This window comes from Hemitrygon akajei, chromosome 17 (assembly GCF_048418815.1).
Source record: "Hemitrygon akajei chromosome 17, sHemAka1.3, whole genome shotgun sequence".
Lineage (NCBI taxonomy): Eukaryota > Metazoa > Chordata > Chondrichthyes > Myliobatiformes > Dasyatidae > Hemitrygon > Hemitrygon akajei.
Window position 1 is genome coordinate 86,329,290 of NC_133140.1, and position 26,355 is coordinate 86,355,644.

Below are 26,355 nucleotides of genomic sequence, written 5' to 3' on the forward strand. Positions count from 1 at the left end.
AAGTCAAAAGTCAGCCTAGATTCTGCAAAGGGAAATCGTTCTTTGAGGAAGTACAAGCAGGGTGGACAAAGGAGAGGCAGTGGATGTCATTTACTTGGATTTTCAGAAGGCATTTGATAAGGTGCCACACGAGGCTACTTAACAAGATAAAATCCTATGGTGATAGAGGGAAGACACCGGCATAGATAGAGGAATGGCTGACAGGCAGGAGGCAGCAAGTGGGAATAAAAGGGGCCTTTTCTGATTGGCTGCAGGTGACAAGTGGTGTTCCTCAGGGGTCACTGCTTTTCACATTGTTTGTCAATGATTTAGATAGTGGAATCGATGGCTTTGTGGCAAAGTTTGCAGATGATACGAAGACAGGTGGAGGGGGAGGTAGTGCCGAGGAAGCAATGCGATTGCAGCAGGACTTAGACAGAATGTGCAAAGAAGTGGCAGATGGAATACAGTGTAGGGAACTATTATCCCTACATTATTATCTAAATGGGGAGAAGTTTCAAACATCAGAGTTGCAGAAGGATTTAAGAGTCCTCGTGTAAGACTCGCAGAAGGTTAATTTACCAGTTGAGTCTGTGGTAAAGGCAGCAAATTCAATGTTGGCATTTACTTCAAGGCCAATAGAATATAAAAGCAACAAGATAATGCTGAGGTTTTATAAGACCTCATAAGGCTTTATAAGGTTTTATAAGGCTGCAGTTGGACTATTGTCAACAGTTTTGGGCTCCATATCTCAGGAAGGATTTGCATTAGAGGATACACAGGGCACATGGATGATAGAGAAATAGAAGGCTGTTGTGGGAGGGAAGGGAAGGGATCTGGTTAAAGGGTCTGCACGACCTGGTGGCTCGAAGGGCCTGTACTGTGCCATACTGTTTTATGTCAATTACATTTCTTTTCCCCTCTTTGCGGCACATCGGGCTGCAAACTTGCTGTTCCTTTAGCATTTTGTCTGTTTTTTTTAAAAACGAGGCCAAGTTGTTAGCTTGAAGCTCAATGCAGAACAGATGGAAAGCTGGCCAGATCGGAACACAGAACCATTTGCCTCGAAGTCCAGCGCTCATGCCACTATACATTCAAGTATCAGGCCCGATGACAGCTCACAATTCCTTTACCTGTCCCCACGTACCACAGATACCGCGCGACACGCTGAGCTCAAACTCATTGAAAATAAATCCATTATTAAAGTACATCTATGTCACCATGCACAACCGTGAAGTTCATTTTCTTGTGGGCATTCACAGTAAGTACAAAGGAACACAATGAAGGACCGCACCCAGAAAGGACCAATGTGCAAAACACAGAAAACTGCAAATAAAAGAGAAAAAAAACCAACAAATATTGAGAACATAAGATGAAGAGTCCATGGGTCGTGAGAACAGATCAGTGAAGTTATCCCTCTGGTACAGGGGATGGTTTTTAATTTGCAGCTCCGCCTCAGAGACGGTGGGGGGGTTTGCTGAGGGTCCAGTTTCAGGGGCTGCATGCAGAGGACCACACTGAGTGAGGAACTTCCGAGCTGCCGGGGAGGGTTCAAGAGGTTGGAGTAGAGACGGTGGAGCACAGATTTACGTCTGCCCCACAGCAAGACTGGGTAACGCTCGACCCTGTGAGGAAGGTGGCAAATCAGGGTAGTGTCCAGCGTAACACTATAGCACCAGTGACCTGGGTTCAATCCCCACCATTGTCTGCAATGAGTCTGTACGTTCTCCCTGTGACCCTGCCAGTTTCCTCCCACATTCCAAAGATGCAAGTCTTGGGGCTAGTGTCTTGCAGGCGTGCTATGCTGGCACAGAAAGCACAACAATATTTACAGGCCGTCTCCACCACGTGCTTCAGCTGTGCTGGTTGTTGACACAAGCGACACATTTCACTAGATGTACACACAAGAGATCCTGTAGAGTGTCCTGATGAAGGGTTTCAGCCCAAAACGTCGACTGTTCATTCATTTCCATTGACGCTGCCCGACCTGCTGAGTCCTCCAGCATTCTGTGTGCTTAACTATACGTTACAACGTATGTGACAAATAAAAGCTAATCTGAAAATCTTCATCTTTAGAAAATATAACAGTACCGTAAACTCACCAAGAAATCTTCCTCACAGTACACCTTCCCGTTGACATTGTAGAAAGCTTTCCCTCGTAACCTCCGACCTACGGAGAGGAGGGAAGCTGAAGGTTAGAAGTTCAACTGAATCACAGAGACCTGTTGGGGGCGGAGGGAAGAGAGTCGACCGTTAGCTGCCACGCTGGGCAGGGACAGTTAACCGCCACACTGGGTGGGAGAGTTAACCGTCAAGCCAACTGTGGCCTACGGAGGCAATGGTCAAGTGCAGGTTTTGTGGGTGAGGGATGGAATCTGGAAGGGAAATGATGGGAACATTGGGAGAATGATGAGGAACCAGTGTAAATGGACAGCCAATAACATAATCATTGAACAGGTCCTTCGGTCCATAATGTTACGCTGAACCAATTCATTTAGCAATCAAAAAGCCCACTAAACTAACCTCCTTTGCCCAGCCAATGTCCATATCCTTCCAGTTCCCTCACATTGATGTGCCTGTCTAAATGTCTCCAATATTTCTGCCTCTATCATCACCCCAGGCAGCACATTCCAGCACTGTGTTTAAAAACACTTGCCCCGCACATCTTTGAAATGACCCCCTCACACCTTAAATGCATGTCCTCTGGTATTAGACATTTCACCCCTGGGGAAAAGATGCTGTCTACTCTATCTGTGCCTCTCATAATAATCTTATAAACCTCTGTCAGATCTCCCCTCCAACTCCGTCGCTCCAGAGAAAACGGCCCATAGATCGGTGGGCTGAAGGGTCTGTATTTCTCTCTCACACACACACACAGTACAGTTCTCTCAGCACAGAAGGATTGCTGTTTCATAGGAGAGGGAAGGTAACTTGATAGAGGTGTACAAGATTTAAAGAGCCATATATTGAGTAGATAATTAGAACACTTTCCCAGGACAGTGCTGAGGAAACGGAAAGGTTGCAGAGAGACTTGGTCAGTTTAGGAGAGTGGGCAAAGAAATGGCAGATGAGATACAATGTTAAGAAATGTACAGTTGTACATTGTGGAAGAAGAAACAATCGGGCAGAATATTATTTAGATGGGGAGAAAATTCAAAAATCCGAAGTGCGAAGGGACTTGGGGATCCTAGTGCAGGATACCCTGAAAGTTAACCACCAGGTTGGATCGGCAGTGAGGAAAGCGAATGCTATGTTGGCATTCATTTCAAGAGGAATAGTGTATAAGAGTAAGGAGGTGTTGATGAAGCTCTATGGGGCACTGGTGAGACCCCATTTGGAATACTGTGTGCAGTTTTGGGCCCCCTATCTTAGAAGGGATGTGCTGATGTTGGAGAGAGTTCAGAGAAGATTCACTAGGATGATTCCTGGAATGCAGGGACTAACATATGAGGAGGGTTTGTCGACTCTTGGATTGTATTCATTAGAGTATAGAAGAATGAGAGGGGATCTCATAGAAACACTTCGAATGTTGAAAGGGTTGGACAGAATAGATGTGGAAAGGTTGTTTCCCTTGGTGGGTGAGTCCAGGACAAGAGGCCACAGTCTTAGAATTAGAGGGTACCCATTTAAAACAGAGATGAGGAGAAATATTTTTTAGCCAGAGGGTCGTGGATTTATGGAATTCATGGCCACATACAGCTGTGGAGGCCCGATCATTGAGGGTTTTTAAGGAGATTGATAAGTATCTAATTAGTCAGGGTACCAACAGAGATGGGGAAAAAGCCAGAAATTGGAACTAGATGGGAGAATAGTTTAGCTCATGGTGGAGTGGCGGAGCAGACTCGATGGGCTGAATGGCCTACTTCTGCTCCTTTGTCTTGTGATAGAAATGGCAAATACAAGGAGGCATAATTTCAAGGTGTTTGTTGGAAAGTGTGGGAGGGTTGTCCGAGGCACGTGTTTTTTGTAAAAAACAGAATGGTGGGTGTGTGGAACCTGCCAGCAGGGGTGGAGGTTGAGACAAATTTAAGTTAGTTAAGTTCAATTTTAATTGCCATTCAACCAAACATAAATACAGCCAAAAGAAACAGCGTTACTCCAGGGCCAAGATGCACAACAGTCATAGACAGCATCAGGCGCATAAGAGCAACAAATATACAGTCACTCAAAAAAAAAATGAAGGGCTCTAAGGGAAGGAAGGGTAAGACTGATCTTAGAGTACGTAGGTTTAAAAAGTCAGCACTATATTGTGGGTCGAAGGGCCTGTACTGTTCTATATTCTCAGATACAAGATCTGTGGTGGGTGGGGCCTTGGATTATGTCCACCACCTTCCTGACACAATGGGAAGTGCAGACGGTCTGCGGGTGGGAGGCCGGGCCGCGCGACGGCCTGTGGGGTGGGAGACTGGTCTGCCGGGTGGGAGGCCGGGCCGCGCGACGGCCTGTGGGGTGGGAGGCCGGGCCGCGCGACGGTCTGCCGGGTGGGAGGCCGGGCCGCGCGACGGTCTGCCGGGTGGGAGGCCGGGCCGCGCGACGGTCTGCCGGGTGGGAGGCCGGGCCGCGCGACGGTCTGCCGGGTGGGAGGCCGGGCCGCGCGACGGTCTGCCGGGTGGGAGGCCGGGCCGCGCGACGGTCTGCCGGGTGGGAGGCCGGGCCGCGTGACGGCCTGCCGGGTGGGAGACTGGTCTGCGCGATGGTCTGGGCTGTTCACACTCTCTGCAGCTGCCATGGTCAGTACCAGCAGAGGGCAGAAGTGTCCACCTAGCTTCTGAGCCAGTGCTCCCAGACAAGGTCACAGCTGATGTAATCTGGCCCTTATCATCCAAAATCATAACCACTGACTGAGGATTCTGACTTGCCGAGTGTAGCCTGCCTCTCTCAGCACTCAGTCTGCCACAGAGAATTCCAAAAATCCACTCCAATCCGAGGGAAGGAATTCCCACGGCTGAGGGCCTGCCATACCCACTGGTTCCGGAACTCGGAGCAACCACCACGCAGAGCTTTGCTTCATCAGTTGTCCCAGCCTCTGCCCTGCCCTGCCCAGGGGTGCTGATTTTAACGATTAAAAACAAGAGCGCTAACCGGAGAAATGCTCTCAAGGCGGACTGCGAAAGGAGGACGGGGCGTCCCACTTGTACAAGCCCAGAGCTACAGAAACACCAACAGTAGCTCCAAAGACCTCACCCTTGGGGGGAAGGAAGGAAGGATTTCTGAAGATGGGGGCAATTTGAAAGATCCGCCCAGGATTGCTACCTGTGCCACGTGCGAATGAGGCAAGGAACAGGAGGATTATAAAGATTAATACGTGGCTGAGAGGATGGTGCAGGAGGGAGGGCTTCAGGTTTGTAGATAATTGGGCTTTGTTCCAGGGAAGGTGGGATCTGTTCCGAAGGGACGGTTTACACCTGAACTGGAGCGGTACTAACATTCTTGCAGGGAAGTTTGCTAGTGCTTCTCGGGGGGGGGGGGGGGTTTAAACTAAATTTGCAGGGGGCGGGGATCCAGAATGTGAGAGAGGATAGCGAGAGGAAGAATAAAGGACAGGTGGGGACTACACGGTTCCAGAATATTAAGTGTGTAGTAGAGGAAGGTGGGGTGGAACAAGTGATAAGGAGGACACACGTACAGAGGGATGGTCTGACGGAACATGGAGTTAAATGTGCTGAAAGAATAAGTAAATTTAGGAAGGACAACAAAACTCTAGGGGCGTATAGCCCAATGGGAGTTAGGGGAGCTGGGTTAAGCACAATAGGCAGCGATTCAAACTGAGAGAGGAGAAATGGGTTAAAAATTCTATATCTGAATGCACCAAGTGTCAGAAATAAGGCGGATGAGCTTGAAGCCCAGGTGCAAATGGGTAACTATGATGTTGTTGGGATAACGGAGACATGGCTGCAGGGAGATCAGACCTGGGAAATGAATGTACAAGGGTATACGTGCTATCGTAGGGACAGAAATGTGGGCAGAGGGGGTGGGGTGGCCCTGTTGGTGAGGAATGAGATTCAGTCCTTTGCAAGGGGGGACATAGGATCAGAAGAAGTAGAGTCTGTGTGGATAGAACTGAGGAACAGTAAGGGCAAAAGGACCCAAATGGGTGTTGTCTACAGGCCACCAAACAGTAGCATGGATATTGGGTGCAAGTTGAATAGGGAGTTAACATTGGCATGTGGCAAAGGTAATGTCGCAGTAGTTACGGGGGATTTCAACATGCAGGTGAACTGGGAGAATCAGGTTGGTGCTGGACCCCAGGATAGGGAGTTTGTAGAGTGCCTACGGGATGCATTCTTGGAACAGCTTGTACGAGAGCCGACCAGGGACAAGACTATTCTGGATTTAGTGTTATGTAATGAACAGGATTTGATAAGCGATCTCGCAGTAAAGGAGCCATTAGGAGGTAGTGATCACAATATGATAAGTTTTTATCTGCAATTTGAGAAGGATAAGGGCAGCTCGGAGGTGTCAGTGTTGCAGATGAACAGGGAAACTATGGAGCCATGAGGGAGGAACTGGCCAAAGTTGACTGGACGGATAGCCTAGCAGAAAAGACAGTGGAACGGCAATGGCAGGTATTCTTGGGAATAATGCACAAGGTGCAAAATTAGTTCATCCCCCAGAGAAGGAAGGATTCAAAGGGGGGAAAGGGGCCACAGTGGTTGACAAAGGAAGTCAGAGATGGCATAGTATTAAAAAAAAAAGGAAATATGACAGAGCTAAGGTGAGTGGGAGGACAGATGATTGGGAAGTTTTTAAGGAACAACAGAACTTAACTAAAAAGACAATGCGGGGAGAAAAAATGAGGTACGAACGCAAGCTAGCCAGGAATATAAAGGAAGATAGCAAAGGCTTTTTTTTTGGTATTTGAAGAGAAAGAAGATAGTTAAGAACAACGTTGGGCCCTTGAAGAATGAACTGGGTGAAATTGTTATGGGAAACAGAGAAATGGCAGAAGAATTTAATAAGTACTTTAGATCTGTTTTCACTAGGGAAGACACAAGCAATCTCCCAGATGTATGGATGGGCCAAGGACACAGGGTATCAGAGGAAATGAAACAGATTGACATTCGGAAGGAAACGTTGATGAGAAGACTGATGGGACTGAAGGCTGACAAATCCCCAGGTCCAGATGGTCTGCACCCTAGGGTACTAAAGGAGGTGGCCCTGGAAATTGCGGATGCATTGGTAATCATTTTCCAATGTTCCTTAGATTCAGGATCAATTCCTGAGGATTGGAGAATGACTAATGTTATCCCACTTTTTAAGAAAGGAGGGAGGGAGAAAACAGAGAACTATCGATCTGTCAGCCTGACATCGGTGGTGGGAAAGATGCTAGAGTCCATTATTAAGGATGAAATAGTGGCATATCTAGATAGCAGTGATAGGATTGGGCTGAGCCAGCATGGATTTACCAAGGGTAAATCATGCTTGACTAATCTGTTGGAGTTTTTCGAGGATGTAACCAGGAAGTTAGATGGGGGAGATCCAGTGGATGTAGTGTACCTCGATTTTCAGAAGACATTTGATAAGGTCCCACATAGAAGATTGGTGGGTAAAATCAAAGCTCAGGGCATCGGGGGGGAAGGCATTGACATGGATAGAAAACTGGTTGGCAGATAGAAAGCAAAGGGTAGCGGTGAATGGGTGTTTCTCGGAATGGCAGGTGGTGACTAGTGGGGTGCCACAGGGTTCGGTATTGGGACCACAGCTGTTTACCATTTACGTTAACGATTTGGATGAAGGCATAGAAAATAACATCAGCAAATTTGCTGATGATACTAAACTGGGTGGCAGTGTGACATGTGATGAGGATGTTAGGAGAATTCAGGGTGACTTGGATAGGCTGGGTGAGTGGGCAGATACTTGGCAGATGGCGTTTAATGTGAATAAGTGTGAGGTTATCCACTTTGGGAGTAAGAACAGGAAGGCAGATTATTATCTGAACGGTGTAGAGTTGGGTAAGGGAGAAATACAAAGAGATCTCGGAGTCCTTGTTCATCAGTCACTGAAGGTGAATGAGCAAGTGCAGCAGGCAGTGAAGAAGGCTAATGGAGTGTTGGCCTTTATTACAAAGGGAATTGAGTACAAGAGCAAGGAAATCCTCTTGCATTTGTACAGAGCCCTGGTGAGACCACACCTGGAGTATTATGTACAGTTTTGGTCTCTAGGGTTAAGGAAGGACATCCTGGCTGTAGAGGAAGTGCAGCGTAGATTCACGAGGTTAATTCCTAGGATGTCTGGACTGTCTTACGCAGAGAGGTTAGAGAGACTGGGCTTGTACACGCTGGAATTAAGGAGATTGAGAGGGGATCTGATTGAAACATATAAGATTATTAAGGGATTGGACAAGATAGAGGCAGGAAATATGTTCCAGATGCTGGGAGAGTCCAGTACCAGAGGGCATGGTTTGAGAATAAGGGGTAGGTCATTTAGGACAGGTTAAGGAAAAACTTCTTCTCCCAGAGAGTTGTGGGGATGTGGAATGCACTGCCTTGGAAGGTAGTGGAGGCCAATTCTCTGGATGCTTTCAAGAAGGAGCTAGATAGGTATCTTATGGATAGGGGAATCAGGGGATATGGGGACAAGGCAGGAACCGGGTATTGATAGTAGTTGATCAGCGCCATGATCTCAAAATGGCGGTGCAGGCTCGAAGGGCCGAATGGTCTACTTCTGCACCTATTGTCTATTGACAGAGGAATCTGGCGAGCTGTTGTTGGCAGCCTACTGCCCAGTAGGGGGCGATGTTGGTTATTGAGAACGGAGAAAGATGGTTATTGCAAGTAATGCTGAGACTTTACAAGGCAATGGTCAGGCCACACTCCTCGTATTACGAAAAGTTCTGGGCTGCTTATCTAAGAAAATGTGCACAAATTGGAGAGAGTGCAGAGGAGACTCACTAGAATTATCCTGGAATAGAAAGGGTTAATGCATGAGGACTATTTGACGGATCTGGGCCTGGACTCGCTGGAGTTTAGGACAATGGGGGGGATCTCACTGAAACCTACCAAACATTGAAAGGTCTGGGTAGAGTGAATGAGAAGATGATGTTTCCGATAGTGGGGGAGTCAAGAACCAGACGACACAGCCTCAGAACAGAGGGACATCCATTTAGAATAGAGATGAGGGTAGTGAATCTGTGGAAATCGTTGCTACAGACGGCTATGGAGGCCAAGTCTTTGGGTATATTTAAAGTGGAGGTTCTTCCTTGGCCAGGGTGTTAGAAGTTTACAGGGAGATGGTGAGAGAGTGGGGTTGAGAGGGATAATAAATCAGTCATGATGGAATGGTGGGGCAGATGATGGGCTGAATGGCCTAATTCTGCTCCTACGTCTTTATTCCTGGACAAGATCCCACGTAGAAGGAATCCAGGGCAAGCTGGCAAATGGGATTGAAAATCTGCTTGGTAAATCGGTGTTTTCTCAGATACACTCAGCGATTCAATCTGATCCACCATCCCAGGTTTGCCGGCATATGCTGGTCCCCCGAGCTGAAGGAACAAAGGCAGATGTTCACCATCACTGTCTGTGTAACGCAGTGGAAGCAGCAGAGAAATATCGGTCTTGGTTAGTTTATCTGTAGGCTTTTCCATTGCTGGGCACTGGTGCGGTGGGGGGGTGGTAGTCAGGCCTTAAATGATTACCCGTGTATCCACCAGGGAGGTTTGCCTTTATTCCAGAAAGGCAGCGGGGAAATGCCAGGCAACTACAGGCCTGTCACTCTAATATCAGTAGTGTGGAGATTACTGAAAGAGAATTATTGTATCAGAATTAATCTACACTGGGAAGGGCTGGAATTAGTCAGAGATGGGGAGAATCAGTTTGCAGCAGGAAGGTGCGATCTGATTGGTATCTCTGAAAAACTCACAGTGTGCTGAGGGCAGTGATGTGGGCCACATGTCCTTTGACAGAATCCCATGTAAAAGTGATCCAGGGCAAGCTCGCAAATGGTTACAAAAATCAGCTTGGTAAATTAGTGTATTACTGTCACATGTGCAAGGTATAGCAAAGAGCTTGCAGACTATCCATACAGATCATCACAGCCACGTGTTGAGGCAGTTCAAGGCGAACACAAGTTACTGAGAAAGTGCAGCGTAGGCAGGCAATAAGGTTCAAGATCGTGACGAGGTAGATTGCAAGGTCGAGAGTCCCAACATACAGGAGATCTGTTGAAAAGTGAGTAAAGTTGAGAACGTGGACGGGGAGTAAACGGGCATGGCAGTCTGTGGAATTCTAGGTACTCAGTGTGGATAGTGGGGTGGAGGCATGTCCCTACCAAAGGAGGTGCAAGGCGCTCCTTCCCTCCGCTAGCCTGTAGGTCACCCTTGCGCAAGATGTAGCACTTGCGTAGCCCCTCCCCCAAGATCAGGGTCACATGAAGCCATGGGAGCAGGTGGTGCATATCACAAGAGGCAGACAACCTCTTTACAGTACTGGTAATGTCCGGGGTCACCATCTTGTAAAGACACTGCTCAGAAGGGAGCAATGGCAAACCACTTCTGTAGAAAAATCATAGTGCTGGAAAGATCATGACCACCCACGTCATACGACATGGCAGATGATCAATGCACAAACTCAGTCAGAAACGCCCCTCAGCCCACGTTGTACTCCATCACTGTAGAGATTCAAGGACTTGCTGTCTGCCTTGGCTGGCAGCAGGCCCCAGGCTGGCCAACACTGAGACACCAAGGAGGCCTTTGCATAAGTAAGGACTCAAGGGGAGCGTCTGCGTTGGAGAAGGCAGTGGTGTGGGTGGGTTGGTGAAACAATGGGACATGGGGTACAGCCATGGTCTACTCACCACAAGAACAGCAGATGAAACAGTTGGTGTGGTACAGATTGCCCATGGCCTGGCAGGCTTGGCTAGCCCCATACACACCCTTCCTGCACTTCACACAGATACCTGCGGACCAGGAAAGAAAAACAATTCTCTGTTAACTGGAGGAAAGGGCTGTCAGCTGCATTACATAAGACACGGGAGCAGAAGCCTGCTCTGCCATTCCACCATGGCTGCTTTATCATCTCTCTCAGTCCCATTCGCCGGCCTTTCCCCATCATCTTTGATGCCCCGATAACAAAAAAAAAGCTATCAATATTTGCTTTAAGTTCTGTACACTCAATGGCTTGGGCTCCACAGCCCTCCGTGGCAACGATGAGACCGTGGACGGGAAAGGTCCTGGAGGTCAGAATAAGGTGGTATGGGAAGGGGGAAGCAGTTCCACAAGATGGCAGAGGACAGGTGAAACCAGGGGAGAGGGAGGGGGTGAAGTACAGATCTGGGAAGTCAATTGGTGAAAGAGGTAAAGGGCTGGAGAAGGGGCAATCTGATAGGTCAGGGAGAAGGTGAGAGAAGGAAATGCGAAGGAGAGGACGGTGGCAATTTCCGAAAGATCCAGAAATCAATGTCCATACCATCAGGTTGGAGGCTGCCCCCAAGAGAAAATGCAAGGTGCTGCTCCTCCAGTCTCAGTGTGGCCTCATTGTTGAAGTAGAACTGAAATGGATGGCCACCAGGAAATCTTACTTTTAGGGCCGATGGAGCAGAAGTGCTCCCACAAAGTAGTCTCCCATTCTACGTCAGGTCACACCAATCTACAGGAGGCCACACCGGGAGCACTGGATACTGTAGATGACCTCAACAGACTCACAGGCGAAGTGTCACCTCACCTGCAAGGACTGTTTAGGGCCCTGGATGGTAGTGAGGGAGGAGGCACAGGGGCAGATGTAGCACTTGTTCCACTTGCAAGGTTAACTACCAGGATTGAGATCTGTGGGGAGGGACAAATGGACAAGGGAGTCGTGTAGAAAGCAGAAAGTGGTGGGAGGGAAAGATGATCTTGGAGGTGGAATCCCATTGGAGATGGTGGAAGGTATGGGGAATTATATGCTAGATGTGGAGGCTTGTGGGGAGGTAGGTTAGGACAAGAGAAATCCTATCCTTGATGGGGGTGGTTGAAAGATGGAGTGGGCGCAGACATGTGTAAAATGGAAGCACTGAAAATGGAGGAAGCCTCCTTCCCTGAAGAATGTGGACATCTCAGTTGTTCTGGAATGAAAAGCCTCATCCTGAGAGCAGATGCGGCAGAGATGGAGGAATTAAGGGAGGAGGGTGGTGTTTTTACAAGTAACAGGTTGGGAAGAGTTATAGTCCAGGTAGCTGTGAGAGTTAGTGGATTTGAGGGAGAAGTGGGGGGAGGGGAGGGGAGGGAGAAGCAGGGGGAGGGGAGGGAGAAGCAGGGGGAGGGGAGGGAGAAGCAGGGGGAGGGAGATGTCAGGACCAAGTAAATTTAAGGGCAGTGTGGAAGTTGGCAGCAAAGTTGATGAAATTGATGAGCTCAGTATGGGTGCAGGAAGCAGCACCAGTCTTGTGTTCCTGGCATTTCAGGTGAAGGTCCCCCACTGCGATGTTGGGGAGGGGTCTTGCGACCTAGTTCTCCCTCCCACCTCCTCTTCCACCGTTCCCCTCCACACCCACACGCCAGTCACAGACAGCACTGAACACAGAACAGTACAACACAGGAACAGGCCTCTTGGACCACAATGTCTCCAGCCAACACAATCACAAATTAAACCAAATCCCTTCAGCCTGTATGTGATCCACACTCCCCATTCCCTGTATTCATGCGTCTAAAACAGGGGTTTCCAAACTTTTTCATGCCATGCCATGGACTGCTAGTATTAAGCGAAGGGTTTGTGGACTCCAAGTCTAAAATGACAATATCATATCATTAATGAGCACATCGGCACAGAGCGTTGTCACAGGAAAGCAGCATTCACCAGTGACCCCACCATCCAGGTCCTGCTCTCCTCTCACTGCTGCCATCAGCCCCAGGCTCACACCACCGGGTTCAGGAACGTTATTCAGGCAGCATAATGAAAGACCCCACACATTCTCTCCTCTCCTCTCTTCCACCAGGCAGAAGGTACAAGAGATTAAGAGATGAGCTTTATCTGTCACATGTGAAATGTGTCGTTTACATCAACAACTAACACTTGTGCTGGGGCAGCCAGCAAGTGTCACCATGCTTCCAGTGCAATGGATTAACACCATACAGTAAGATGTCGACATCTGCAATGACCTTTACAAGTGTACATCTGCAATGACCTTCAAAGACAAGCCGACTTCTACAATGAGTACCATTCCTCTCACGTACTCAGCCCAGTTGTGTGGCTGTTTCACATGTTGCTCCGTTTAGGTCATCGAGGGAAATGAATAACAGCAAGCCATTCGACCCTCTCATTACAGGATCTCCTTTACCCCAAAGATTTCTACACACCAGAGACCTCACTTTCTCAAATATATTCAGTGATAGCCACTGCATCTCTTAGTGGAAGAAGGTTGCAACTTCTGATGGAAGAAACCTCAACTCCGTTCATTCTGGTGCCTCACCTGGTATCCCATGTCTGTAACCCCATGTTTCTTGCCAAGGGAAACTCCTTCCTCAGTCTATTACCCAAACTCAGAACTCTCACCATCCATCCCCTCCCCACCCTTCAGATCTCCAGTGAACACAAACCTATTCAACTCATCTGACAGTCCAACCTATCCAGGAAGCACTTGGCTTCATGTCCTCTATGCCAGGGTACCAAATGTGGGGTCCACAGAAAAGAGCCATGGCATAAAAAGCTTGGGAACCCCTGCTCTATGTCAAGGGTGTCAACACCTCTTAAGATTTGTCTTGGGCCCAACATATTGATGCAATCACGAAGGCAGCACACCAGAGGAACGTGAGGAGATTTGGTACGTCACCAAAGACTCTTGCAAATTTCTACAAATGGAGGGCATTGTGACTGGTATGGAACAAAATGCTGCCAGCTCTATCGTGGCACTAGCCTCCCACCATCGAGGGCATGTTCAAGAAGGTGACACCCACATCTGGACATGCCCTCTGTAATACTACCGTCAGGGACAAGGTAAATGAATCAAGTACCAGTGAGAGGATTACAGTGGATTCAGGTTAAATAGGCTACCAATTAATCAGAGCAACAAATCTTAAAGAACAAAAACTAATCTAGAAAATAGCTGGGACTCCCCTCAGTTAATTGGGACACTATACCGCTTAATTGGGACAGGAGACTTGCTGAACAGTTTCTAACTACCGTCAATCACGTGTACTTCTGTGGCTGGTGCAGAGTCGTGGTGGCGGGTCCGGGCCCAGGCGTAGGCCTGAAAGCAGGGAGACCAGAGGTTCAACCAACTTAAGCACCAGACCAAACTGAAATAGTCGGGACGGGCTGAGCCGAGGTGTCAGGGCCTGGGCCTGAGAGCGGATGGAAGTGGCAGAGCCTAGAGCAGAGAGCAAAGGTTTGGACGATTGAAGTACTGGGCCAGATCGAGAAGGTCAGGGTGTCAGGGCTGGAGGAGAGGTGTACAGCTTGCTGCTCTGAAGGTTTGCTCATCTCTGGTCTGGAACTAACAGGCTCCTGGATCAACTGCAGTGATGACCGGCTTCATGCAATGGACTCACTTTGTTGAACTTCACTTCTGAATTCTATCTGCTTACTTTTACAGTGTGCATGACTCCTGTTTATTTTCTGCACTTTGGGTGCCTGAGAAATCTCCTTGTAATAAAATGGGTTCTATTGGGTTTCTTTGTTTTCGGCTGCTTGTCAAGATTGTAAATAGTATACATACTTTGATAATAAATGGACTTGGAACTTTGTTTTGCTCAGGCTTGGAGATGCCAGGAACAGCTGGGAGTGAAAAATCAACAATGTCACTACTTCAATGAAGAGTTTGAAGGTATCAACAATCATCTGGAGTGTTACAATGAAAATGAAGTTTTGGAGAATCTATCGTTGGCAACTTAGCATGAAGGCAGTCCATTATATGCATTAGGTATCTATGCTAATTTTAATAACTAATATTGTTTTATAGTACTGTAGTAGCATCAGCCGTGTTCTAATTTGTTCTGTATTTCATTTAAATACATAATTTGTTACTCAGTTATACTGTCCTGTTTAATACCTTCTGAACCATTTCCATGAAACTGGCTAATAAGGCCAGCGGTTTAACTGGGCTATCGCTGTGTGTCCCAGTTAAACAGAATCCACTGTAATATAAACAGGTACATTGGGTCGGCATGCACCCGATGGGCCAAAGGGCCTGTTTCAGTGCTGTACAGATAAAGATTAGCAAACATACATTGATAATACATTGCCCGCACTGGGGGCAGCCCACTTGTGTCACCATGTTTCCAGTGCCAACACAGCATGCTCACAACTTACTCACTAACAAGCTCATCTTTGGAATGTGGGAGGCAACTGGAACATGCAGAGGAAATTCACACAACATCTTACAGACAGTGGCCAGTCGCCGGCGCTGTAAAATGTTCTAACTGCTGCATTACCACGAAACACTGTACCAGAGGGTGCAAACTATTTCAGCAGCCAGGGTTACTCCAAAAATGAGGGACACACCAACACAGTTCATCAACACTATGAGTACACGTGTCAACACCTGAGAATCTATCCTGAGCCCATCTATCGGTGCAGCTACAAAGAAGGCACAACAGCGGCTACATTTCAGACTTCTTTCTTGCTTGTCACCAAAGACTCTCGCAACTTTCCATGGACGTACCATGGAGAGCATTCTGATCGGTTGCATCAGGTAACCACTGCACAAGATCAGAAAAAGCTGCAGGAAGTTGTAAACTCAGCCAGCTCCGTCATGGGTACTGGCCTCCCCAGCATTGAGGACATCTTCAAAAGGAGATGCCCGAAAAAGACAGCACCGATCATAAAGGACCCTTATCACCCAGGGCATGCCCTCTTCTCATTGCTACCATCAGGGAGGAGGTACAGGAGCCTGAAGACTCTCACTCAGCGATTCAGGAACAGCTTCTCCCCTCTGCCAACAGGTTTCTGAACAGACAATGAACCCATGAACACTATCTCAGTACTTTTTTTTCTTTTTTTGATCTTATTGCACTAAGTATATTTTAAAAAAAATTCTTTATGATTTTAATTTTGATTTTTATTGTGTTGTATTTTTGCCACAAAACAACAAATTTAAGGACATATGCCAATGATATTAAGCCTGATTCTGATAGCACAGGGAGATTATTCAGCTCAAGCCCATGATGCTGATCTCAGAGAAAGACCATTAGATACAGGAGCAGAAGTAGGCCATTCAGCCCATCGAGCCTGCTCCACCATTCAATCACGGACTGATCCAATTTTTCCAGTTATCCCCACTCCCCTTCCTTCTCCCCATACCCTTTGATGTCCTGGCCAATCAAGAACTTATCTATCTCTGCCTTAAATACACCCAATGACTTGGCCTTCACAGCCGCCCTTGGCAACAAATTCCACAGATTTACCACCCTCTGACTAAAGTAATTTCTCCACATTTCTGTTCTAAAAGGACATCCTTCAATCCTGAAGTCGTGCCCTTTTGTCCTGGAATCCCCTATCATGGGAAATAACTTTGCCATATCTAAACTGTCCAGGCCTTTTAACATTTGGATTATTTCTATTAAATCCCCCCTCATTCTCCTGAACTCCAGGGAATACAGCCCAAGAGCTGCCAGACGTTCCTCATACGGTAACCCTTTCATTCCTGGAATCATTCTCGTGAGTTTTCTCAGAACCCTCTCCAATGTCAGTGCATCCTTTCTAAAATAAGGAACCCAAAACTGCACACAAAACTCCAAGTGTGGTCTCACAAGTGCCTTATAGAGCCTCAACATCACATCCCTGCTCTTATATTCTATACCTCTAGAAATGAATGCCAACATTGCATTCGCCTTCTTCACAACCAACTCAACCTGGAGGTTAACCTTTGGGGTATCCTGCACAAGGACTCCCAAATCCCTTTGCACCTCTGCATTTTGAATTCTCTCCCCATCTAAATAATAGTTCACCCGTTTATTTCCTCCACCAAAGTGCATGACCATACACTTTCCAACATTGTATTTCATTTGCCATTTCTTTGCCCATTCCCCTAAACTATCTAAGTCTCTCTGCAGGCTCTCTGTTTCCTCAACACTACCTGCTTCTCCACCTATCTTTGTATCATCAGCAAATTTAGCCACAAATCCATTAATTCCATAGTCCAAGTCATTGACATACATCGTAAAAAGCAGCGGTCCCAACACAGACCCCTGTGGAACTCCACTGGTAACCGGCAGCCAGCCTGAATAGGATCCCTTTATTCCCACTTCCCATTTTCTGCCAACCAGCCACTGCTCCACCCAGTCAGTCTATACCTGCCCAACTCCTTCCCGAATCTGTTTTATTTCAAGCACCTGGCCTGTTGCTACAAAAAAACCTTGTGCTTTCCCACATCACATTCCAGGTAATTGTTCAACAAAAAAACCCCCATACCCCGGCTCCGTGCCCATCCCCAAAACCCACACCCCTACCCCCCGACTCTGCCCACCGGCCCAAACCCACATCCTCCCAGCACTGTCCCCCACCGGTCCAAACCCACATCCTCCCAGCACTGTCCCCCACTGGCCCAAACACACATCCTCCCAGCACTGTCCCCCACTGGCCCAAACCCACATCCTCCCAGCACTGTCCCCCACTGGTCCAAACCCACACCCCTACCCCCCGACTCTGCCCACCGGCCCAAACCCACACCCCTACCCCCCGACTCTGCCCACCGGCCCAAACTCACACCCCTACCCCCCAACTCTGCCCACCGGCCCAAACCCACATCCTCCCAGCACTGTCCCCCACCGGTCCAAACCCACACCCCTACCACCCGACTCTGCCCACCGGCCCAAACCCACACCCCTACCCCCCGACTCTGCCCACCAGCTCAAACCCACATCCTCCCAGCACTGTCCCCAACTGGTCCAAACCCACATCCTCCCAGCACTGTCCCCCACTGGTCCAAACCCACACCCCTACCCCCCGACTCTGCCCACCAGCTCAAACCCACATCCTCCCAGCACTGTCCCCCACTGGTCCAAACCCACACCCCTACCCCCCAACTCTGCCCACCGGCCCAAACCCACATCCTCCCAGCACTGTCCCCCACCGGCCCAAACCCACATCCTCCCAGCACTGTCCCCCACTGGTCCAAACCCATACCCCTACCCCCCGACTTTGCCCACCAGCTCAAACCCACATCCTCCCAGCACTGTCCCCCACTGGTCCAAACCCACACCCCTACCCCCCAACTCTGCCCACCGGCCCAAACCCACACCCCTACCCCCCGACTCTGCCCACCAGCTCAAACCCACATCCTCCCAGCACTGTCCCCCACTGGTCCAAACCCACATCCTCCCAGCACTGTCCCCCACTGGTCCAAACCCACACCCCTACCCCCCAACTCTGCCCACCAGCTCAAACCCACATCCTCCCAGCACTGTCCCCCACTGGTCCAAACCCACACCCCTACCCCCCGACTCTGCCCACCAGCTCAAACCCACATCCTCCCAGCACTGTCACCCACTGGTCCAAACCCACACCCCTACCCCCCAACTCTGCCCACCGGCCCAAACCCACATCCTCCCAGCACTGTCCCCCACCGGCCCAAACCCACATCCTCCCAGCACTGTCCCCCACTGGTCCAAACCCACACCCCTACCCCCCGACTCTGCCCACCAGCTCAAACCCATATCCTCCCAGCACTGTCCCCCACTGGTCCAAACCCACACCCCTACCCCCCAACTCTGCCCACCGGCCCAAACCCACATCCTCCCAGCACTGTCCCCCACCGGCCCAAACCCACATCCTCCCAACACTGTCCCCCACTGGTCCAAACCCACACCCCTACCCCCCGACTCTGCCCACCGGCCCAAACCCACATCCTCCCAGCACTGTCCCCCACTGGTCCAAACCCACATCCTCCCAGCACTGTCCCCCACTGGTCCAAACCCACACCCCTACCCCCCGACTCTGCCCACCGGCCCAAACCCACATCCTCCAAAACTGTCCCCCACCGGTCCAAACCCACATCCTCCCAGCACTGTCCCCCACTGGTCCAAACCCACACCCCTACCCCCCGACTCTGCCCACCAGCTCAAACCCACATCCTCCCAGCACTGTCCCCCACTGGTCCAAACCCACATCCTCCCAGCACTGTCCCCCACTGGTCCAAACCCACATCCTCCCAGCACTGTCCCCCACTGGTCCAAACCCACACCCCTACCCCCCGACTCTGCCCACCGGCCCAAACCCACACCCCTACCCCCCAACTCTGCCCACCGGTCCAAACCCACACCCCTACCCCCCAACTCTGCCCACCCGCCCAAACCCACATCCTCCAACTCTGTGCCCACCAGCTCAAACCCACATCCTCCAACTCTGTGCCCACCAGCTCAAACCCACATCCTCCCAGCACTGTCCCCCACTGGTCCAAGCCCACACCCCTACCACCCAACTCTGCCCACCGGCCCAAACCCACATCCTCCCAGCACTGTCCCCCACTGGTCCAAAACCACATCCCCCCACCGGCTCCGTGCCCATCCCCAAATCCCACACCCCTACCCCCCAACTCTGCCCACCGGCCCAAACCCACATCCTCCAACTCTGTGCCCACCAGCTCAAACCCACATCCTCCCAGCACTGTCCCCCACTGGTCCAAACCCACATCCTCCAACTCTGTGCCCACCAGCTCAAACCCACATCCTCCAACTCTGTGCCCACCAGCTCAAACCCACATCCTCCCAGCACTGTCCCCCACTGGTCCAAACCCACACCCCTACCCCCCGACTCTGCCCACCGGCCCAAACACACATCCTCCCAGCACTGTCCCCCACTGGTCCAAACCCACATCCTCCCAGCACTGTCCCCCACTGGTCCAAACCCACACCCCTACCCCCCGACTCTGCCCACCGGCCCAAACCCACATCCTCCCAGCACTGTCCCCCACTGGTCCAAACCCACATCCTCCCAGCACTGTCCCCCACTGGTCCAAACCCACACCCCTACCCCCCAACTCTGTGCCCACCAGCTCAAACCCACATCCTCCCAGCACTGTCCCCCACTGGTCCAAACCCACATCCTCCCAGCACTGTCCCCCACTGGTCCAAACCCACACCCCTACCCCCCAACTCTGTGCCCACCAGCTCAAACCCACATCCTCCCAGCACTGTCCCCCACTGGTCCAAACCCACACCCCTACCCCCCAACTCTGTGCCCACCAGCTCAAACCCACATCCTCCCAGCACTGTCCCCCACTGGTCCAAACCCACACCCCTACCCCCTGACTGCCCACCAGCCCAAACCCACATCCTCCAACTCTGTGCCCACCAGCTCAAACCCACATCCTCCCAGCACTGTCCCCCACTGGTCCAAACCCACATCCCCCCACCGGCTCCGTGCCCATCCCCAAATCCCACACCCCTACCCCCCAACTCTGCCCACCGGCCCAAACCCACATCCTCCCAGCACTGTCCCCCACTGGTCCAAACCCACACCCCTACCCCCCGACTCTGCCCACCGGCCCAAACCCATATCCTCCAACTCTGTGCCCACCGGCTCAAACCCACACCCCTACCCCCCGACTCTGCCCACCGGCCCAAACCCACATCCTCCCAGCACTGTCCCCCACTGGTCCAAAACCACATCCCCCCACCGGCTCCGTGCCCATCCCCAAATCCCACACCCCTACCCCCCAACTCTGCCCACCAGCCCAAACCCACATCCTCCAACTCTGTGCCCACCAGCTCAAACCCACATCCTCCCAGCACTGTCCCCCACTGGTCCAAACCCACATCCTCCAACTCTGTGCCCACCAGCTCAAACCCACATCCTCCAACTCTGTGCCCACCAGCTCAAACCCACATCCTCCCAGCACTGTCCCCCACTGGTCCAAACCCACACCCCTACCCCCCAACTCTGCCCACCGGCCCAAACCCACATCCTCCCAGCACTGTCCCCCACTGGTCCAAACCCACATCCCCCCACCGGCTCCATGCCCATCCCCAAACCCACATCCTCCCAGCACTGTCCCCCACTGGTCCAAACCCACATCCTCCCAGCACTGTCCCCCACTGGTCCAAACCCACATCCCCCCACCGGCTCCATGCCCATCCCCAAACCCATACCCCCTGGCACCGCACCCATCTCCAAATGCACACCCACCAGCTCCATGGCCACCCGCAAACCCCTCCCCCCCCCCAGCTCAAACCCACATCCTCCCAGCACTGTCCCCCACTGGTCCAAACCCACACCCCTACCCCCCAACTCTGCCCACCGGCCCAAACCCACATCCTCCCAGCACTGTCCCCCACTGGTCCAAACCCACATCCCCCCACCGGCTCCATGCCCATCCCCAAACCCACATCCTCCCAGCACTGTCCCCCACTGGTCCAAACCCACATCCTCCCAGCACTGTCCCCCACTGGTCCAAACCCACATCCCCCCACCGGCTCCATGCCCATCCCCAAACCCATACCCCCTGGCACCGCACCCATCTCCAAATGCACACCCACCAGCTCCATGGCCACCCGCAAACCCCTCCCCCCCCCCCAGCTCAAACCCACATCCTCCCAGCACTGTCCCCCACTGGTCCAAACCCACATCCCCCCACCGGCTCCATGCCCATCCCCAAACCCATACCCCCTGGCACCGCACCCATCTCCAAATGCACACCCACCAGCTCCATGGCCACCCGCAAACCCCTCCCCCCCCCAGCTCAAACCCACATTCTCCCAGCACTGTCCCCACTGGCCTCCCACAATGGAGCACTGCCTCACCATCTCCCCACCCCTCCAGCCCCTTCCACATCACTTCCTCAGCCCCAGGGGTGGAGGGAGACCAGAAATTTGGAGTCTGACAGCTCTGGCCAGGGAGAGGGTCTGTGCTGTTACAGAGTAGAGTTTCATGGACCACAGACCCGAACAAAGCGCGACTCAAGAGCTGTGGGAGTTTATAGAAAACTTTGCTTTCATGCATGTCAGCCTTTGTCGGGATTTCTCACGGACTGAAGCTCTCCCAAGGGACTGGGGTGGGAGAGTTTACATTCCTTCCCACAGTGCATGGTGAAATCTCCCTCCTCAGTGCTCCACACAGACCACTGGGTTAATAACACTTCATACAATCCACTGCAGATGTGTACACAGTCTCTGCGTACACCTCCGCTTCACTCAAGACCATTCAGTCCATCAAGCCGGTACTAGCTCAGAGCAACCAGCCCACCAAACCAATCCAATTCATTTCTCCTGAAACTATTTATTTTCTCGTTATTTAGAGATATGGCATGGAACAGGTCCAATGCCCACAAACTTAAACAGAGGACAATTTACAATGACTGATTAGCCTGGTACGCCGTATTGGGTTGAAATGAGAGCACCTGGAGGCTGGGGAAGGATGAAATCTATTCACTCACAGGGAGAACACACAAACCACATGGACGGACAGCTCCAGAAGTCGGGAGTGAGACTGGGCGAGCCTACTGTGCTCACCTTAACATTATTAATCACACGACCCAGCGAGCCCCCTCAACTCGATCAGCACCAGTTGAGGAGGCTGACTCTGTACTTACAGACACAGGACAGCATTCTAAAAAGCTGCGTCACACCATAGTACACAAACTGCAGAGCAAGGCTCGACAACAGGTGGTCAAAACTGCCCAACACCAGCCTAACCACCATCAAGGACATATATACAGAAAGGAGCTGGAAAAGGGCCAGTAACATCATGAAGAGTCCCACCCACCCTGCTCATGGACTGTTTCTCCCTCTCCCATTGGGGAGGCTGCTACATAGCATCCACACCAGGACCACCAGACTCAAAAACAGTTACTTTCCCCAAGCAGTAAGGCTGATCAACACCTCCACCCACTAACCCACCTCTCCACACCCCCCACCACCACTACTTTATCATTTCTTGTCAGTCACCTTATGTGCAGACACTTCAATGAATATAAGATACCATATACATTTATATTTAGTATATCTTTTATTATATTCTTTGTTTTTTTGAGCTGCATAGGATCTGGAGCAACAATTATTTTGTTCTCCTTTTCATTTGCATACTGGAAATGACAACGAACAATGTTGAATCAATCTCCATACTCCAGCTCTGCTGCCCACAAAACTGTTCCCCAACTCAACACTGATGGGCTTGGAAGGAGATCAGCAGAACCCAGGTGAAGATTTTTGCTTCTTTATTAGCAAAGGGAAATGAATAAATATTAACCAAGTTTAAAACTCCAGAGATGCAGCATGAATCATCTGGCTCAACGAGCCCAAACCACCCATGTGATCAATAACAACACAAGTGAATCTGCAGATGCTGGAAATAAATAAAAAACACAAAATGCTAGCAGAACTCAGCAGGCCAGACAGCATCTATGGGAGGAGGTAGTGACGACGTTTCGGGCCGAAACCCTTCATCAGGAGTGAAGTAACATGGGATGGTCGAGAGGGGATAAGAAGTGGGGGGAGGGATAAAGTAGAGAGCTGGGAAGTGATAGGCTGGAGGGAAATGGGCTGGGGGAAGGTGGAGAATTATGGGAAATAAAAGAGAAAGAAAGGTAGGGCTGGGGGGAGAGATTATAGTGAGGGGGGGAAAGAGAGAGAAAGAGAACCAGACTAAAATAATAGATAGGGATGGGGGTAAGGGGTATCAACGGAGGTCAGTGAGTTGGATGTTCATGCTGGCAGGAAGGAGGCTACCTAGGTAGGAGATAAGGTATTGCTCCATCGACCTGCGTGTGGCCTCATCTTGACGGTAGAGGAGGCCATGGACAGACATGTCAGAGTGGGAGTGGTCTGTGGAATTGAAGTGTGTGGCCACAGGGAGATCCCGCCACTGCTGGAGGACTGAGCGCCGGTGTTCGGCGAAACGGTCTCCCAGTCTGCGGCGGGTCTCCCCAATGTATAAATGGCCACATCGGGAGCACCGGATACAGTATATCACCCCAGCTGACTTGCAGGTGAAGTGGTGCCTCACCTGAAAGGACTGTCTGGGGCCTAGGATGGTGATGAGGGAAGAAGTGTGGGGGCAGGTGTAGCACTTCTTCCATTTGCAGGGATGAGTGCCCGGAGGGAGGTCCGTGGGGAGGGATGGGGGGAATGAATGGACAAGGGAGTCACGTAGGGAGCGATCCCTGCGGAAAGCCGAGAGTGGGGGGGAGGGGAAGATGTGGCTGGTGGTGGGATCCCTCAGGAGGTGGCGGAAGTTACGGAGGATTATACGTTGGATCTGTGGGCTGGTAGGGTGATAGGTGAGGACCAGGGGGACTCTATCCCTGGTGGGCTGGCGGGGGGATGGGGTGAGGGCAGAGGTGCGTGAAATACGGGAGACACGATGGAGGGCAGAGTTGATAGTGGACGAAGGGAAGCCCCTTTCTTTAAAAAAGGAAGACATCTCCTTTGTCCTAGAATGAAAGGCCTCATCCTGAGAGCAGATGCAGTGGAGGCGGAGGAATTGAGAGAAAGGGATAGTGTTTTTGCAGGAGACAGGGTGGGAGGAGGAATAGTCTAGGTAGCTGTGGGAGTTAGTAGGTTTGTAGTAGACGTCGGTGGATAGGGTGTCTCCAGAGATAGAAACAGAAAGATCTAGAAAGGGGAGGGAGGTGTCGGAAATAGACCAGGTGAATTTGAGGGTGGGGTAAAAGTTGGAGGCGAAGTTAATGAAGTCGACGAGCTCAGCATGCGTGCAGGAAGCAGCACCGATGCAGTCGTCGATATAACGTAAGAAAAGAGGAGGACAGATACCGGTGTAGGCTTGGAACATAGATTGCTCCACATGGCCGACAAAAAGGCAGGCATAGCTAGGACCCATGCGGGTGCCCATGGCTACACCTTTAGTTTGGAGGAAGTGGGAGGAGCCAAAGGAGAAATTGTTAAGGGTGAGGACTAATTCCGCGAGGCGGAGAGGAGTGGTGGTAGAGGGTGACTGGCTGGGTCTGGAATCCAGGAAGAAATGAAGAGCTTGGAGACCTTTCTGGTGGGGGATGGAGGTATATAGGGACTGGACGTCCATGGTGAAAATGAGGCGGTGGGGGCCAGGGAACGTGAAATCTTTGAAGAGATGTAAAGCATGGGAAGTATCACGGACATAGGTGGGAAGGGATTGAACAAGGGGAGATAAAACAGAGTCGAGATAGGCAGAAATGAGTTCAGTGGGGCAGGAGCAAGCAGAGACATTGGGTCTGCCTGGACAGGCAGGTTTGTGAATCTTAGGTAGGAGGTAGAAACGGGAAGTGCGGGGTGTGGGAACCTGTACCTCTTTGGAATGCAGAAGGAAACCTACTCAGTCAGAATCAAAAAAAAAAGACCCTGATTGGAACTGCGTACGTTTCTCCGAGCAGTAGCCAGGATGTGGGATACAAGTCACAACAGGAGATAGAAAATGCACGCCAAAAGGGCAAAGTTACAATTGTCACAAGGGATTTCAATATGCAGGAAGATTGGGAAAATCAAGTTGGTGCTGGATCCCGAGAGGGAATGTGTAGAATGTCTACGAGATGGCTTTTTAGAGCAACTCGTGGTTAAATCCATTAGGGGATCACCTATTCTGGATTAGGTGTCATATAACAAACTGGAATTGATTAGAGAGCTTCAGATAAAGGGACCTTTAGCAGGCAGTGATCATAGTGTGATAGAATTCACCTTTAAATTTGAGAGGAAGAAGAGCATCAGTATTGCGGAGGAGTATATTGAATTACGGGTGCACGAGAGGAGCCAGCCGGAACTGACCAGACGAGGATACTAGCAGGGCTGACGGGAGAACAGCAGTGGCTGGTGATTATGGGGGAAATTCGGAAGGCGTAGGAAAGACACATCTCAAAGATGAAGAGGTATTCTAAAGGGAGGACGAGTCAACTGCCGCTGACTAGGGAAGTCAAAGGCAGCATAAAAGCAAAAGGGAGGGCATATAACATTGCAAAAATTAAAGGAAAATTAGAAGATCAGGAAGCTTTTAAACACCAACAGAAAGCAACTAAAAAATCCACAAGGAGAGGGAAGACGAAATATGAAGGCAAGCTCTCCAATAATATTAAAAAGGATACCAAGTGTTTTCTCAGACATATAAAGAATAAGCAAAAGGCAAGAGTGGATATCAGATCACTGGAAAATGACGCCGGAGAGGCAGTAATGAGCGACAAGGAAATTGCAAATGAACTTAAGTATTTTCTGTAAGTCTTCACTGCCGAAAATACAGTGCGCCAGAAATTTGAGTGTCGGGGTCAGAAGTGAGTGTAGTTGCTAAGGAGAAGGGGCTTGAGAAACTGAGGGTAGAGGTGACACTTGGACCATGTGGACTACACCCCAGGGTTCTGAAGAAGGTACCTGAACAGACTGTGGAGGAATTAGTAACAATCTTTCAAGAATAACTAAATTCTGGATTGAATCCGGAAGACTGGAAAATTGCAAATGTCACTCCACTCTTCAAGAAGGGAGGGAGTCAGAAGAAAGGAAATTATGGGCAAGTTAGTCTGACCTCAGTGGTTGGGAAGATGTTGGAATAGATCGTT

The 26,355-nt window shown here is 50.5% G+C and overlaps 1 protein-coding gene across 2 annotated transcripts in view; it reads right to left on the reverse strand.

Annotated features, from left to right (window-relative positions):
- The window catches only part of wtip (WT1 interacting protein), a 54,366-nt gene that overhangs the window by 10,836 nt on the left and 17,175 nt on the right, over positions 1–26,355 (reverse strand). For both annotated transcript variants that reach the window (XR_012101953.1, XM_073070473.1), the window contains exons 2-3: positions 10,771–10,872; positions 2,082–2,149 (exon numbers count right to left, since the gene is read on the reverse strand). Coding sequence is in view for 1 of the 2 variants with exons in the window: in XM_073070473.1 (XP_072926574.1) it covers positions 2,082–2,149; positions 10,771–10,872 (170 nt within the window). In the remaining variant the exon portion in view is untranslated. The remainder of the gene's footprint in view (positions 1–2,081; positions 2,150–10,770; positions 10,873–26,355) is intronic.